The 18,328-nt window shown below is 44.3% G+C and overlaps 1 protein-coding gene across 2 annotated transcripts in view; it reads right to left on the reverse strand.

Annotated features, from left to right (window-relative positions):
• Positions 1-1,823: 1,823 nt before the first annotated feature.
• Positions 1,824-18,328, reverse strand: part of LOC147454706 (NAD(P)-binding Rossmann-fold superfamily protein) — a 58,225-nt gene continuing 41,720 nt past the window's right edge. For both annotated transcript variants that reach the window (XM_086516564.1, XM_086516565.1), the window contains exons 10-11: positions 3,212-3,269; positions 1,824-2,239 (exon numbers count right to left, since the gene is read on the reverse strand). In XM_086516564.1, the coding sequence (XP_086372690.1) occupies positions 2,117-2,239; positions 3,212-3,269 (181 nt within the window). In that variant the 3' untranslated portion in view covers positions 1,824-2,116. The remainder of the gene's footprint in view (positions 2,240-3,211; positions 3,270-18,328) is intronic.

Consider the following 18,328-nt stretch of genomic DNA (forward strand, 5'->3'; position numbering starts at 1 on the left):
GCTGAAGTGCTTGATTTATGAAGCATGCCGGTCTTTTTAGATCTGCAATCGAAGTCCGGATGATCAAGTTATGTACAAAAGAAGTTATGTCAAAGGCCAGTTTTGCACTTGTTTGCTACTTTGGAAGTGTGCCATCAAGGTTTTTCTCAAACTCACCAGCGATCTTAGAGCAAGTGTACAACATATGGAGCAAGCTAGAAGTTATTGATCGTCAATCAGAGTTTCAGGCACCAAGATATGATTGGTCGAAGTTGGCAGGCTGCAACGGTGGTAGAGGAGCGAAATTTTCTTCTCGATTTTGGAACCCTTGGTTTGAGGTTGAGGGAATTTTGGAATGCGGAGCAGGTATTGGGGGGGTCGAAATCCAAAACCTAAGATTGTAAGGGGTTCTCTCAGGTTGGTCATTGGTTGGGGGAGCAATGAGAAAATGGGATTCTAGGATGGCAAAAAATGAAGTTCCTTTTGGGAACTTTGGTGAATTTTGGGAGATCAAAAGAGGCCGTTTAATATAGAACTACCATGTGGCATGGGGAAGTGCCCCACATGCAAGAGAAGCAAGCAAGGATGCAAGGTATATACGGTATATATTTAGCAAAAGGAGACCTCTCATAAGGCATCCAAGAGAGGAGAGGGAGCCTTGTCTATGGGGCCCTCCCCCTCCCGATGCGTGGTGCTACTGTGGTACCCTCATAAGCGCATGGTAACGCTATGGTGGTTGTAATCGACGGCTCTGGCAACGGTGCTGGCTATAGATGACGTCATGTAGGGGTTGATTCACATGGGAGGCCAATGGCCCTCCCATTTTTTTGACAAGGGGGTACTCCAACCCCCACTAGCAAGCTAGCGCTACAGGGGACCATGATATCCCACGAGAGGGAAAGAAACATGCAAGCAAACTTGGCCCTCAAGTGGAAGTTTCCATGCACATGCGAAGTTTTGAAAGGAAAGTCCGCAAACAAGTGGCCAATGGGCAAGCAAATGCTAAAAATGGAAAAAAAAACTTTTGTAAACAGCTTGGGGGATGTCCATTTATGGGCTTTTTTAACCTGTTTGTGAAGGGAGAAGCCATTTTTTTGTACAGAGAAGATTGTACATGCCACCGATTTTCAAGTGCCACTCCCCCTTTCCCCCTCTTCTTTACTACTGCTCTTGTGCTTCGCGATGTCGGTAGTGTGTGCATGTGCCTCCTGGGTCGTTGGTGTTTTGCAGACAGAGAGAGAGAGAGAAGAAAGACTCTCTTAACGTCATAGGAAACTATCCCGAGAGAGAGAGAGAGAGAGAGAGAGAGAGAGAGAGAGAGAGAGAGTCTTAATGATATACATATATCTCTATTAATGGCTTCAAAAAAACATCCATTTAGTTTTGAAATACTTATTAAACACAATAGAGTTCCAGAGCCAAGCACATGGCTACAGACAAGGCGACGCTTCCTCTATGATGGCATCGTTTTTCCTTCAGCATTTTTTGCTACTTAGGCGACCTTGGGCAATCCAAGAACGATTTTGCAAAGGCTTGCACAATCTTAACATAGCATGATCCTTGCAGGCAACAACATAGTGGGCAGGGCTGGGAAAGTATGTACCTATATCAATGAATGGGGAGGCAACATAGTGGGTATGGCTAGGAAAGTATGTACCTATATCATCTTGCTCTACCAAAACCTTGAGCCGTCCATTCCTTGCAAGATACATGACAGTAGAATCACAAGTACAATAGATCGACTTGTTGCTAGCAGTGGGGATGGTAGGAATGACATTGTTCATTCTATCTGCAGAAATTGTTGTTGCATATGAATTCCCCAGTGTCTCTACTTAATTGCGAGATTACCCAGAAAGACATTGTTTATTTTTTAATGATCATCTGCTGTCTGTCAAATACAAAAAGACACTTATGTTGGTGATACTTACATGGACCCTTGAAACACCTTCCAACAAAAGATACCAGTAGGTATGAAATTCTCCATCAATTCAACAGAAGCAATGCCATTGCGCAGGATAACCCTCAATAAGGCCACCAGCTTGCATCCTATACAAGTAAAGAGATTGTGCCACTGATCCGCACAATGCAAACTACAACATCGTGCCCATTAAGTAGTTTTCTAAAAGATTACTAAGATTCAATAAATTGAAGCAAGTCCAAATGTGTCAGTAGCCCTCTGAAGCACCTTACACACCATCTTGTAAAACTCAGGTTCACTACTCCTGATCTCCTGTATTGTCTTTGACTCGTGTTCCTCAGCCTGCATAAACATAAGAATCTTCAACCTAAATTCATGCAAACATGAAACAGCACGGCAAAGACCAAGGCAAAACTAAACAAAAAATATACATAAACAGTACAAATCAGGGAAATAAGACTAAGGGAACACCCCACTTTGGTAACAAGCGGTTGAAAAATGTGGATTTTCTGGAAGCTGATTGAAGTACCTTGCATCGGCCCTCCATGGCTTTAACCAGCAATCGGGATGCAAATCAGTCAGTTCCTCACTATGAAGTCACTTAACGATCTGCTTCACGCTTCGTCTCGCACAGCAAGGAAACAGTCCTCACCATCGATTGAAGAAAGACAAGTTTCAGCCCAAAAGGGGCATTCCCAACTCTCAGCCGGCATACAGACAGCCCTCCCCAAGGCAGGACAACAGAGGGACAATTCCAGATTCGACATCAAAAAATCAAACACTGGCATTTGAAAGTATAGATACAAGCATATGGAGGTATAATGTACACCAAATGTAAAACGCCTTGGTTTTCCTTTTTTGAATAAACTTAGGTATCTATGTTTCAATCAAAGCCACCATGGTAACAACTTCTCTCATCGTTCGCTTTTTGGTTCCATTGTTCCTTTGTTTTAAAACACACCCTACTTTTGGCTATTCCCATGCCTGAATTTGTCCAGATTTTCATCCTCATCCTACATCCATTCGAGTGTGGCAAGAGTAATTACAACTAATGGCTCTGTTAAGAGCTCATATAATTATGCACTAATATAATGATCATTTTTGCTAAGTTTGAATGGATATTATGCATAGAAGCATGAAAACATTTGGATGTTTCAATCGAGGACCAAATGAATCCCTATAAACCCTTTTACCCTGGTCTATTCTGATAAGCCCTGCAATACTGAACATTGGTAAGCTGCAAATTTGTAAGATTTGAATTCCAGTCAAAACCAAAACAAGGGCATGAATCCAAACCAATCTCATGATTCCTACCTCCTGAAAAGTTAGAAGAATAAGGTTGTCTGGTGTAGCAGGCTTTGTGACATCCCATCTGCACAAAATGCAAAATAGACATTTAAATAAAGGTTAATGGACCAGCTTGTACATCAATAGAAAAGGCACCACTCTTAAGACACTTTACACCTTGCTTATAGCTCCACAATAATAAGAATAAAACTGTAAACTTTTCTTGGCGCAACAAAGGTCCTATTAGGTTTTGAGCCATGTGGGCTACATCACCCCGAGCATGAGGGAGAAAAGAAAGAAAGAAAGAAATCTTTTTAACGTCTATGTGAGGGGGAAGTCAATGGGCCTATGAGACAAATCAAGTAAACATGTGTGTATGTCCTCTATCTATTACAAAAGACAAAATAGTTCAGACTGGTACAAAATCAAAGAGAAGAGAGAAGGACATTTGGTGAGTGATGAGATCTATGCGGATGGGTGGAGCTCTAGTACTAGGGATATGTGCATGTCTATATGTTGAGGGTAGTACAACCATGTAAATGCATCAATCTAGCTAGCTCCATCTTGTGCTAATGGGGGGTGTAAAATGTAGTACATGGGAGGGTCGGGAGCAAGGGCTGCCCTGATGAACGCCTTTGGGTGAGCCATCATCTGGGCTCGTCTCTCCTTAGCAGCTCGATGTTCTCCAGTCCAGATCTCCTCGATTTGTCTACGGTGGAGTCGTGGGGCCTGGCCTCTGGTAGCCCGCAGGCGTCGTCTGACCCGGCTCGCCTCAGCCTACTGAAGGGTCACTCCCCTCGATGGGTCTGGGAGTGGAAGGGGTGTAGCTTTCTAACAGAAATCTATAAGCTGTGACTCTATTGGGATACTTTCCTACAACGTTAAAACTTTCTTCTTCTTCTTCTTCACCCCCCCCCTGTTGGAATTAGGGTTGCAGAGAAACACACACAGCTTGGAGAAGACGAAGGAAGCTCAGGGCACACAATAGAGAGTGTGTTACTTAGTGTGCAATGGAAAGATAGATAGCCCTAGAGTGATGGACGTATGTACAATGCACGGGGGAAAAAACCTCCTAAAGAGGGAAAAAATGCCCCGGCGGTCCTAGTGTGTTCACACACATCACTACCACATGTATATGGTAACAAATCCCCCCTAGAGTGATGCGGTGAATGAGAGTTGGCACATGAGTAAAGGGAAGTGCCATGCCCTCAAGACAGGATCAGTCCACAAAGGGGAGTAAGGCCAAAGCTTTGCGGAAAGCTTCAAACTTCTCACGAGACAATGCCTTTGTGAAAAGATCTGCAAGGTTGTCCTGTGTTGGCACATAAAGGTTGTCCTGTGTTGGCACATAAGCCAAGCTGATCTCTCCTGCTGAGAGCCTCTCCCTGACATAGTGGTAATGCACCTCAATGTGCTTTGTGCGAGCATGAAAAACTAGGTTCCTCGCAATTGCCAATGCGCTCTGACTGTCAGTGTAGATAGTGTTGGCAGTGTCCTGTCCAACACCCAAATCAGCCATAAGACGTCTAAGCCATACACACTCAACCGTAGCTGTGAAGACTGCCCTGTACTCAGCCTCACAACTCGAAGTGGCCACAGTAGGTTGCTTCTTGCTCAACCATGATATACATGAACTACCAAGCATGAAACAAAAACCACTTGTGGACACTCCCGTGTCAAAACAACCAACCCAATCTGAGTCCGAAAAAGCATGTAAGTCTGGCGGCAATGATCCCTCCTTGGGATAAAACAAGCCAAGATGTAAAGTGCCACTAAGGTAGCGGAAAATCCTCTTGGCAGCCTGCCAATGCTTAGACCCTGGGCTATGCATAAATCTAGTGACCTGTGAGACTGCAAACTGAATATCCGGCCTCGTGTTGCATACATAAATGAGGCAGCCAACAGCAGTTTGGTAAAGAGTGACATCAGCAGGATCGCCAGCATCATGTAGACTCAACTTCAGACCCGTTTCCATGGGAGTGGCAATAGGTTTGCAATCCTCAAGTCCAAACTTACATAGCAATGTCTCTATGTAACTTTTCTGACACAAGGCAATACCACCATCACATTGCTTAAACTGTATACCCAAGTAATGATGCAACAACCCCAAATCTTTCATCTTGAAAGTAGCATTTAAATCAGCCTTAAATTCAGCAATATGTCTCTCATTTGGTCCAGTGATCAGCAAATCATCAACATAAAGAACCACAATGAGAAGTACATCACCCTCACGCTTTACATACAGTGTGCTTTCTGTTGGACTGTTACGAAAACCTTGTTTGACCAAATGAGTGTCAGCTTTCTCATACCAAGCACGAGGAGATTGCTTCAACCCATACAAAGCCTTGTTACATTTGCACACTTTGTCCTCTTGTCCTTTTATGACAAAACCGCGAGGCTGCGTTACATAAACTTCCTCAAATATGTCACCATTCAAGAAAGCAGTAACAATGTCTGATTGATGTACATCCCAACCAAAATGAGCTGCCAATGCACATAGAAAACGCACAGTAGTCATACGACAAGTGGGAGCAAAAGTCTCTTCATAATCTATGCCTTTTTGCTGTGCATAACCCTTTGCAACAAGTCGAGCCTTATGGCTCTCACCATCCGGCTTGCGTTTCAACTTGTAAACCCACTTCGTACCAATGGCCTTTTTGCCAGGAGGCAAATCACATAAAGTCCATGTGTCATTCTCTATAAGTGCATCATATTCTGATTGCATGGCAGCCATCCAATTTTCTAAATTCTGTGCTTCATCAAAAGACAGAGGCTCCTCAACATCATGTAAACTAGACACAGCCAAAGCATAACAATCTGATGCATAAGATGCATGGCGAGAGCCTAAACGAGTACGACTACACAAAGGTGCATCCAATTTACTGTCACGCAAAGTGTGCACTAGCCATTTTGACATACCTCTAGCTTGCTCATTTTCAGCCCTTTCCTCATCAAGTACATCATGTACATCTGCATTAATAATAGGCTGATCTAAAACATTTTCAGAAACCCCCATAGGCTGTACATTTGCCTCATTGGAACTTACATCCGTATTTCCACCACTGAAAAGAGGCAACAAAGTGTCATTAATGTCCTGTGAGCTTACATTATTGTCTCTAGTACATGACAGCAAGGGCTGAAAAGAATCTTCCACAAACACTACATCCCGTGAAACCAGAATACGTTTTGTTTGCGGATGATACAACCTGTAACCTTTGCTTTCAGCACTATAATCAACAAAAATACATTTGACAGCCTTATCATCCAATTTTTTGCGCTGCACTTGTGGCACCAAAGCATATGCCAAACAGCCAAAAACACGTATGTGCTTAATAGAAGGCTTTCTATCATGCCATGCTTCATATGGAGTAATAGACTGCAAAGCTTTCGTAGGGCACCTGTTAAGTACATAAGTGGCACACATGATGGACTCAAGCCAAAAAGAATGCGGCAAAGCTTCACTTTTGACCATAGATCGTGCCATTTCCATAAGTGACCTGTTTTTCCTCTCAGTAACACCATTTTGTTGAGGTGTATAAGGAACTCTACATTGGTGTTTTATCCCACGACTACCCAGAAATGCATTAAATTCATGAGACATATACTCCCCCCCTCGATCTGAACGAAGGGTGCCCATAGTACATTTCGAGACATTTTCAGCCATAGCCAAAAAGTGTTTGAAGCACATAAAAACTTCGGACTTCACTTAAAGCAGAAATACCCATGCATGCCTGGAGTAATCATCAATGAAAGTCACGAAGTACAGGTAATTGCCCAAGGATGGAGTTTGCATGCGCCCACAAACATCACTATGCACAAGCTGCAACCTGCATGTGGCCCGAACTGAACCATCCTTTGGAAATTTAACGCTGCATCTTACCCAAAATACAGTCTTCACAAACATGTTTGACAGGTGCTTCAAGAGGTGGCAAAGAAGCAACCATATCAGATTTCTGCAAACGCAGCAAACTAGCAAAATTCAGATGACCAAAACGTGCATGCCAAAGTTTTGCATCTGAAATAGCCCTTGAATCTGCAACAGCATTTGCAAAATTTTGTCCACACTTGTCATACAAAGTGAGCTTATACAGCCCACGGCACAAAAGCCGAGATGCAACAATTTCATCACCAAAACTGAGATCATGAACTGTACATCTGTCATCCACAAATTTGACTACAAGTCCAAGTCTAGCAAGTGCGAATACAGACAAGAGATTCTTCTTGATCCCAGGTACATAAAGTGCATCAACAAGTGTGAAGGAACTGCCATTAGCAGCAGTGAGCACTATCTTTCCAACTCCCTGAACTGGATAAGAGGCATTGTTGGCACAAGTGACTGAATTCCCATGAGGGACAGACTTGAGAGAGGTAAACAATTCACGATGTGAGGTAATGTGCTTTGTAGCACCACTGTCGAAATACCACACATGTGAATCTGCAGCAACTGACAAGCATGCATCGTGGTCAGCAGGATTGTAAGTGCATTCTGCGCTAAAAGCCCATTTGCATCAACATCAGCAACACAATCTCCTTTCACAGAAGACTCAACAATGGCTGCATTTGTAGTGGAACCAACATTTGTAGTGGAACCACCCTCTTCCTTCTTAGCCTCTTTGGCCTTCAACTTAGGACACGACTTGATCAAGTGATCATTGGCTTTACAATAATGGCAGCGCATCTTCTTTTTGCCCTTATCACCAGAATTGCCAGACGAAGTGCTGCCAGCAGAAGCATTAGGAACAAAATTTTTGCCACTCGCAGCAGAACCATAAGAAGTGGCTTCATTACTGTTACCACCCTTTCTTTGAGAAGCAATAAAAGCCTGTTCAACTGCACGCTGTCTAGTCCTGTTTTTTCTGGAAAGTGACTCTTGCAACAGCAATGTGCATAATGCATCAAACTTGACAACTTCAGGATTTCCTTGGGTCATAAGTCTCCAAGTACTAGCAAAAGTCTGGTAAGAATCTGGTAAGGCATCAAGAACAGTCTGCACAAGGGAACTGTCTAAAATGACTTCACCTGCAGAAATAAGCTACTCATTGATATCCTTGACACTAGCAAGGAAAGTGTCCATATGATCTTCCTCATGCATAATCTTCGACTCCAGCTCTTTACGCAGCAAAGCAATTTTAGCCTCATTGCGGCTTGCATAAAGACTAGCCAAAATATCCCAAGCCTGTTTTACAGATTTTGCTGAACAGATGTGAGGAACAATGGTGCGCTTCACAGACAACGCAATCAATGCATGATCCTTAACATCCCAACGAGCTTGTTCTGCCGTAGGCAAAACAACTCTAACAGCTGCAATTCTTGCAACAAGACCTGCAACATCCTCAACATCGCCTACATCCTCAAAACCAGGACGTACATCAATGCCCTGCACAATGTTCCTGACACCCTTTGACACAAGAACATGTTGCATCATATAAGCCCACATAGGGTAGTTGTCCCCATCCAACCTGTCCTCAGCAGCAAACATCTTGAACACATCTGTGTTGTTGTTGTCAGCCATGGTAAATGCTACACCTGATGTGAAAACTGCCCGAAAATAGGAGAAACGGAGCGGAAACAACCTGTGCTATATAGCACAAACCGTAGAAGACTATAAGGCACCTGTTATGCAGAAAACGGCACTGACAGAAATTATGCACAAAATGACGAAATAGCCTGTGCAGTACTACCTGTAGTGAAAACGGAGGCCGAAATGAGCCCAAATCAAAATTCTGAGTAGACCGAGCTCTATGAGTTCTCCCAAAATATTTGTCGAACTGCAACGCTTGCCAAAGCTCACTGAAAACGAAGAAAGTGAGCAGGCGTGTGCTGGAGCAACTGGCGACTAAGCTCGGGAGGACGTGACCTGCTCTGATACCAATTGTTGGAATTAGGGTTGCAGAGAAACACACACAGCTTGGAGAAGATGAAGGAAGCTCAAGGCACACAATAGAGAGTGTGTTACTTAGTGTGCAATGGAAAGATAGATAGCCCTAGAGTGATGGGCGTATGTATGTCCAATGCACGGGGGGAAAAACCTCCTAAAGAGGGAAAAAATGCTCCGGCGGTCCTAGTGTGTTCACAAACATCACTACCACATGTATATGGTAACACCCCCCCACCCCAGGTTCTCAGTAGGTGGTTGCAGAAGTGTGTCCCTGTGCCTCTGTATCTCTAGCAAGTAGCGCCCGAGTTGTCTCTGATCTCGAGAGTGCATGATATCTCGGAAGGTAGGCTGCCCTCTAAATAGGGGCTCGTATCGGCCTCTGATATCCACATAAGCTCTGCATCTGCAAACAAAATGCTCCTCACTCTCCCCTTCCTCTCTGCATACTCTACACACTCTCTCCTCCATGGGAATGTCGTGAACTCACCCCACCCGATCTCTAAATCTGTGTAATGACACTCTGAGCTGACCAATCGCCACCCGTGAGTTGTGTGGCATGTAAGTGTCCATATAGCGTGGTCGCTGTATGAACCCGTCCTCCAATATGGTAAGAAAATGGTCTCTGTAGTGTGACATCTTCCACCGGAGGGGAGATGTGATCCAAGTCAGTCTAATATAGAGCTGCCATAGATCGACTGCACAAAGAGAGATGAAAGGTCCTAGTCGCTTGACTTCTTATTGCTATTTAAGAAAGAAGCAGCAACAATCTGCTCTCTGTCACAAGTCTCCAAGTTGAGGTATAAGTGATAAGCGTGATCAAGATTTGGTAATGCACCAAGAGCTGTCTGCACAAGGGAACTATCAAGAATGACTGGTGTCACAATAACACTTAAATACTTCAAAGTTAATTTAACTATTCCTCGTAATTTCGCACATAATAATACTGAGAAACATTGCAGAAAAAGAGCACAGCACTAGGGACCAGAAGACGGGCCGGTCCCCCCCACCCTTGAGGAGATTTTCTATTAAATTCTGAACTTTTACAAACAAACAGTTCGCACCCTTTCTTGTCCTAGCGTCTATTATGAGGCATAAACATGCATGTGTTCATGAGCCTATTGGCTGAAATTTGTCATACCTATAACCGAGAACGGATATTTTTGCTTTGTTCTGTAGTCTACTTGGTGGAAGAAGTTCTTACTGTTATCTGCTCACGTAAGGGATGCCCACATGAGTACTTCTTGGCTGAAAACTACTTCTGGAATTTCTTAGTGCTGAAATTTGCGTGGGCAGCTAGTACGACGCTTGTGTGAGTATGGCTATTCCCTACAAGGACACACACAAGCTCTTATGGCTGCCCTTCACCTTTGCCGTGCGCTTCGAAGCCCCTGCACGACCTTGCCAGAGCATGAAATCGTTGAGGAGAGAGAGAGAGAGAGAGAGAGAGAGAGAGAGAGAGAGAGAGAGAGAGAGAGAGAGAGAGAGGGTTGAACTGAAAGCTGAGAGAGAAAACTTTGTGTTTGTGTGTAAATTGTTGCAGAAACCTTGCAAATGGTAGTGCTACCTGTCAACGGTGCAGCAAAAACGGGTCTGCAACCGCGAGCAAACCACCTCTCCGTGACGGGCAGCCAATAGATCTAGGATCTATCGCGATGGATCTCCGAGTCGTCAAGCTCCTAGCACGTACCGCCCACTGGAACGGGCACGCGAACTCGCCACACATGGTGCAACACCGCAAGAGAGAGGGAGCACGAGAGAGAGAGAGAGAGAGAGAGAGAGAGAGAGAGAGAGAGAGAGAGAGAGAAATGAAAAACGTCAGGGAAGGTGAGATAGATGTGGAGAGAGAAAACGCTAGAGAGAGGAGAGTGCCGGCACACCCAAAACGCTAGCAAGCAGAAACGCTATAGAGAGAGAGAGAGAGAGAGAGAGAGAGAGAGACAAACATTGGATCTTGCGTTGAATAACATGCCAAAAAGTACAAGGGTGTGATTTGCATATATAGCAAAATGGAAGTTTGCCCTACCTACTGCAGAAATCCCACGATCCCAATAAATGGCCACCAAGTTTCCTTTGACTTGGTGGCAGAGCTATGGGAGACAGGGTCTTCCAAAGCTTACAGATCTTGCATTACGCCTACTTTCGCAGGTAAATACTAAACCTAAACCATTGCCACTTTTGCAGGTAAATACTAAACCCTAAATCATTGTAATTTCCCAATTGAAGGATTGCTCTGCGGGTGCTTGTGAGCGTAACTGGAGTGCCTAATCATTGATCCACACCAAAATACGCAATATGCTAAGCACTGCACAACTTGAGAGGTTGGTTTACTGTAGAGCCAACATGAAGCTTGTGCGAGCCTACCATGCTTTGGGGACACCAAAGCAGGTAATGTTAAATATGTGGTTTTGTTAACTAGTCGATTTTACTCTATGATGATATGATCGAACTCTTTGCAACGTACGTTCGGTTTTTTTTATGAGCAAGTAGATCCCACACAGGTTAAGATGGTGCCTGATCCCACTATAGAGAACATTGAGCAGCAAACGAGAGATGAGCAGGAGGAGACCTTGGAGATCGAGTGCCATTGCTATCTTGGGACTACCATCGCCGCCAAAGAAACATTGTTTGTCCAAGAGCTGATGGACCATGCTGTGCTCGCCTACGACTTATGGAAGAAACCTAACCCTAATTTTTGGTGCAGGTTTCAGGATGGAAAGTCAGTCGACTTTTCGAGCTCGACTGATGTGGAGATTGCTTTTTAAGTTTGAGTTCTGTTTGATCTTGTTTGGTGATCCTGTTTGGAATTTGTTTGAAATGGATGGTATCTGTTTTGAACCTGTTTTGGTGCCGATTTGAATTATTTGACTCTGGTTTGATACTGGTTTCAATGATTGGTGATTTTACTCCCGTGTGGAGTAGTGAGAAAAGATGTTTGAGAATGCTTGTTCATACTCATGGCCCGGACCCTTGTGGTTATTTGCGGGGGGAGTATTGAATGATTGTAAAGTGTTGTTTTTACTCATGGCCCGGACCCTTGTGGTTATTTGCGGGGGGAGTATTGTTGTTGTTACTCATGGCCCGGACCTGCATGGTTATTTACGTGGTTATTTACGGGGGGAGTATTAAGAAGTCTGAGCAGTGGTTACTCTCAGCACCTCCAAACGAGGCAAGCTGTGGTCTGGGGGACGTTTGGTTGTAAAAGGCCTCTATATCTCATGGCCCGGACCTTTTTAGGTTATTTGCGGGAGGAGTGATGAGGGAGTCGTTGAACAGCTCATGGCCCGGACCTGGATGGTTATTTGCGGGGGGGGTGTCCATTGGCGGCTTTATGTTTCTATGTCTTGTAACATGCATATGTGAACATTTGTGTTGCATTGTGATGTGCCAATTACTCAATATTCCTAATTGGATGAGATTGCTTGGGTATGTAATTTTTTAGTGCATCAAGACACCCGTGGAAGATCAGTACGGTCTGGGTGTGATGGCTAATTTTACTATGCCGGAATATCAAGAGTTCCGATATGGACGAAAGGAGAAGCTAACTCCTTGATCAAAAGAGCAGAAAGGAGAAGCTAACTCCTTAATAAAAAGAGAAAACTGACAGGTTTTGCAGATATGTTGTAATCGCGGACGATTACTCTCTTTCAAGAAGGGGAGATGTAACAAACTGCTGACGTGTCAAAGCCCTGAAGAATGGAGTCAACTTGTAGATGTCGGCCGAGGGGCCTAAACCCTAAGAAGAACAAGTAACAGAAGAAGAAGTCCCAAGTGACAAAGATTAAAATAAAGCAGAACCTGTACACACACAAAAACTGATGACGTGGCAGATTTCCGAAAATCGCATTGGCATGATGGCGTGGCAGGCTATACGGATTTCCGCGTTCGAGCTGGCTAATGACGTGGCAGGCTGTACGGATTTCCGTAAATTATGCTGGCAGCTTTTGACATTGCTTTTTGGACCAGAAGCTTTTGAGTTTTAAACGCTTTTTATTGTAACTGCTTTTCAGGCCAAGGGCCTTTCAATATGAGGTTAGGGCTCATTCTATGGCATGCTTCCTTGCGAAGGTGCAGAGTCTGGAGTTCCGGCTTGTACCGTGTTGATGCAATATAAAGAAATACCGAAAGGGGCGCCAAGGTTTGGGGCTAATACTCTCCGGGGTGGAATTCCACCACTCCGTGTCGCGTGTTGTCTCTCTCTCTCTTTCAGTTCAGTTGTTATTGAAGTGCTAAAAGTCTGTTCAGTCTGTTCTTTTCTATTGGCACGTGGTGCCCGTCTTGTGACACATGCTATGTATTGGTTTTAACTTTTGGCATTTGCACCTTGCTGGTTTATGAGCTTTTGTAGTTGGCATCAGACATTGGTCATGATTGATATGTCATTCTCATTGGTCATGATTGATATGTCATTTTCATGTCGAGATGATTGTAGTGTTGAGTTTTGTATTTGCAGTATTTTGATCATCATTAGTCAATCTTTGGATCTTCACTCTTGTATGATCAATGATGTACATTGTCTCTTACCTTACAATGCTATGTTGCTTTTAAGATTATGGTATTGAGTCTGTCATACCATTACTAAAATCTGGTATTGTGTCCCATGTTCGTATCATGGAACATGGTAGGTCACTTGATTGATGTTTAATGCAGGTAGGCCTTTTCATTTAGCCATATAGATTGATAGTTTATATATTTGTAGGCTTTTTTTGTGAAATTTCAAATGTTTTTTCTAATTTTTAAGGGTTTTTTACCAATAGTGCGTATTTTTACGTACCTTAAACCTCAATCCATACAGAACTACGTACCTTACATACCGAATACGTACAGTATTTTACGTTTGGTTCCACCTTGCAATGGCTGCAACTCCTCTCTGAATAACACTATCACTCCCCCCGATCCCCGCCCTTTGTGCTCTGATCGTGTCTCATCTGTGTCCACTGGCCTGATGTGTCTCAGAGTAGAAGATGATGTCCCTTCCAGTAAAACTCTTGCCTTTTTCTTTTGCCGCGCTACATATGAGCAGTCTGCGAGAGGGTAAGATCATCTTCGAGAAAGATGCCCGTCTTCTTAAGAGTTGGCCTTTTCTTCAAAAAGTCCTTCGCTTCCATGAAGGGAAAACGAAGGATGAGTGCCCTTTCTTTCGAGGTTTCCCCATTGCTTCCATTTTTCTTGTTGCCCACTCTCCAAGCTCTTGTGTGCATCGGCTCATGAACCCCCCTTAAAGCCATGAGTTCTTTTACCTCTTCGTCCACATTATCTTTGTCTTTAAGGCCGCAAATTCTCACATGTAAAGCGTGCACACGTCTTCTTTGCTCCTCCTCTAGTGTCAGATTAATAATAGTGGGTGTGGACGTGGACGTTATTTCCTTGCTTTTTCCTTTCTTGGCAACCTCGATCCATTTCTCGGCTTCATCCGCCTTTTGTTGAGTCTTCGTAATAACATCCACCCAAGAAGTCGTCATTTCTTTGTGCTACTCTTCTCCCTCTTTGATGGCCCGTACTTGCTCCTTCATCGTGTTGAGTTCTTCTATTACTGAGGGTTGCAATTCTCCCTCTTCAAGTGTGTTTCTTGATCGTGCTTCAACGAGATCCTTCTTGAGTGACACAATTTCTTCATCATGGGCCGTCACACGATCTTCCAGTGCATTTATCTTGCTTTCTTGGATCAACACGCGTCCTTCGAGCTTTTTATTGTACCCAATAGGTTGCGGTTCATCTTGCTAATGGTTTCCGTCATTTCTTCTTTGCACTTTTGGATGGCATCCTCTAAGGGGTCAATCTTATCGTTCTGCTTCCTCATGTTTAATCGTCGCCAAAACGAGAGCCTATGCGCACATATGTTTCCACCTTATGCACACATTTTCGTCCCCATCAAGATGTATTTTGCGTACCCTGCAATTTCAGCCAAAAAATCTGCTGTTTTTTTTCCCCCTCTCTCTCTACACGTGAAGGTTTTCTCTCTCTACGCTCTTTTTTTCCCTCTCTCTACGCGTGCAGGTTTTCTCTCTCTACGCTCCTCCCCCCCTTTCTATGTGTGCAATTTTTCTCTCTCTACGCTCGTTTTTTTCCCCCTTCTCTCTCTACGCTTTCTTTCCCTCCACTTTCTCTCTCTACGCCTTCTTTCCCTCCACTTTCTCTCTACGCTCGGGCAGGAAGGAGGGAGAGCGGCCCTCTCTCTCTACGCACGGGCAACAGGGGAGCGCGGCACCTTCTCTCTACGCACGGGCACCAAGGGGGGGAGCGCGGGAGGCAACAGAGAGGCAGGGGAGCTGGAGCGCGGGGGGTGGGGAAGGGGGCGCTGTAACAGACTTGGACACTCCAAGTCAAGAATCAACCGCGACAGCACCAAATAACCACTTCAAAACAATTCACAGATCACAATAGATTTGCATTGGCCCGGCGAAGTTCCGTGCCTAGAGATATTGGCCCCAAAGACTGGCGCCCCTTTCGGTATTTCTTTTTGTATTAATCAATCATCAAAGTACAAGAGAGCGGTTAGGGTTTCACTCTCAGACTCTGCGTCCAGATGCCCCGAGAAGTGAGGCCCTCACCACTAATTTAAAGGTTACAAGGGATGCCCAAAAGCAGAGCCCCAAAAGCTTCAAATCAAAAGCAATTGCTCTCTCTCTCACAGAGAGTCAAAACATGAAAGCAAAAGCATTCTCTCTCTCTTTCTCATTTAAGTAGAGAAAAAGCGAAATTTGCGTCGTTCATCATTTTCCAAAAAAAATTTAAAAAATTAAAATTTCAGGCTCCGCGATTTTCGGAAATTAGGGTTTTTGGCAGAATTTGGGGTTTGCAGGAATTTTAGGGTTTCTGGCAGAAATTAGGGTTTCAGCTTTCTGCCACGTCATCACTTTGTGACATACCCCCCTCTTGAAAGCATTGTAATCGACCGTGATTACGCCTGCAAAACCGACAAAAGCCATAAACCGTCTTAGTAGACACTGACTGTTAGTACCTACGTACTAGGAACACACATCTAGCACATGTACAAAATCGACAGTCACATCACACGGCATCACAGGACATCACCAGACATCACAGGACATTACATGACATTCAACATTCATTCGGATCTTAGACCATGATTTATCGGCAATGTAGCTAGCAATCACATCTAGGTCCAATCGGGACCTCATCGATGTCTGATTGACCAACCCCTACTGCAACCATGTCTATTCGAGATCAAGTAGACCAAAATGCTGCAGTCATTTCGGCTATCAGTTCCTGCACTCACAAGAAGTCAAGAACAAATCAGTATCATAATCAGGAATTCCATTTCATAAAGTCATCCAGCAGAATACTGTCAGCTCTCAGTATCCCTGAAGCTCAAAGAGACATCAGTGACTTTAGTATCAAAATCGAGGCATCTGTTGACAAAGGAGTGGAGTGACTCCCCTCTTGTGCATCCCACTGCACCAGATCTCCGGCCAAGCTAAATTCTGGGTTCCGTTTGGAGTAGACTATGCTAAACCAAAACATCGAGGTAAAGTTTCACAATCCGAGGAGTATCTGCTAGGTCCTCCTCCTCAATCCACTTCGCATCAAATGCAGGAAAGTTCTTGAACTTAACCAAGAACCCGCCTTCGGACTTTACCTTTCTTCGTATCATTATGTGCCAAAATCTGTTCAAGAAGAAGGATCTCCTCGTTTTCTTCCACTTTGGGTTGCTCATCAGGCTCCCCACCATCAGGCACATCACCCTTAACAGGTTTCAAGAGACTCACATGCAATGCATTGTGAATCCTCCAAGTATCTGGCAGTTTCAATCGGAAGGAGACATCATTTATCTTGTCAGTAATCTGGAAAGGTCCGTAGTATCACATACTAAGCTTTGGAAAAAGCCTCTCCTTTCCTTTTTTCTTTCTTAGGCGTGCCTTCTCAAAAGTAAGAGCACCCAATCATCCTCCTTCAGTTTCCAGTCGCGACGATGGCGATCCGCTGCCTTTTTCTGTCATTCTTGAGACTTCTGCAAAGTCTCGCGAACCTTGGCAAAAGCCGTATCCAAGTCTCGCGAATATTCATCCGCTTCAAATTTCTAATCTTTCGTGCTCAGGAAGGATGGAACCTTCGCAGCAGTTTCAACAATCTCACATGGCGTCTTCCCTGTCGAAGAGTGTATCGTGTTATTGTAGGCAAATTCCACCAAAGGTAAGTTCTTTTCCCATTGAGTCTTTTGATGCGAGATACAAGACTTCAATAAATCTAAAATCACTGAATTGGCAATCTCAGATTGCCTGTCAGTCTGCAAGTGGAACGATGACGAGAACTGCGACCGCATGCCAATGTTCTCCCAAATTGCCTTCTAAAACAAACTCATAAATCTGGGGTCTCTGTCGGAGACAATCGTCTCAGGCGTGCCATGTAATCGGAAAATCATCGTGATCATTCTGTATTCTCGGGAGATAAAAAAAAATGAAATCCATTTCAATATTTTCCCAGGGGCGGGTGGGTATGGGTAAAGGCTGTAACAATCCCTGTGCCTTATGCCTATCAAACTTGAACTTCTGGCATACCAAGCAACTGCGCACAAACTCTTCCACATCCTTCTTCAGTCTCCGCCAAAAGAAATCTCTCTATCCCTTTCATGGTGGTAGCAATGCCACGGTGACCCGTAAAAGGTGGACAGTGGCAATCAGTCATAACCTTTTCCCTCAACGGCTGTGTAACGCAGAACATAGTCTTTTTCATCAAGTAGCCTTCCCGAAGGGAGTATCCAGCTACTGTCTCCCCATCCCGTATCCGTGTGAAAATATCTGCAAAATCTGTATCTGTGGCACACTGATCGACCATATCCTCGAAGCTCCTATGATGTATCGCGGAAATAGCCAGAACCAACGGTTTCCGAGACAAAGCATCTGCCACCACATTCTTCTGTCCCTGCACATGGACAATGTGGAAGTGGAATTATGACAAGATGTTCGTCCACCGCATCTGCTTTTCCGAAAGCTGCTTCTATGACAAGAAGTAGCGCCAGCTCTGATGGTCTGTAAAGACAGTAAAATCTGCTCCGAGTAGGTAATGCCGCCACTGAGTAAGAGCATGGATAACCACCAAAAGCTCTTTCCCATAGATCTGTGCTGTCATCTCCGGCCTAGAGAACAAACGGCTCTCGTAAGCTATGACATGGCCTTCTTGCATCAAGACCGCACCCAGACTACGACCACAAGCATCACAAAATACTTCAAATGACTTCTGCAAGTCCGGCAAAGTCAAAATAGGTCTCAGACCTGTCGTCGTCTTTATCATTCTGTTCTTTCTGTGCC

Source organism: Adiantum capillus-veneris, chromosome 7, assembly GCF_014529385.1.
Source record: "Adiantum capillus-veneris isolate H3 chromosome 7, ASM1452938v2, whole genome shotgun sequence".
Taxonomy (NCBI): Eukaryota; Viridiplantae; Streptophyta; class Polypodiopsida; order Polypodiales; family Pteridaceae; genus Adiantum; species Adiantum capillus-veneris.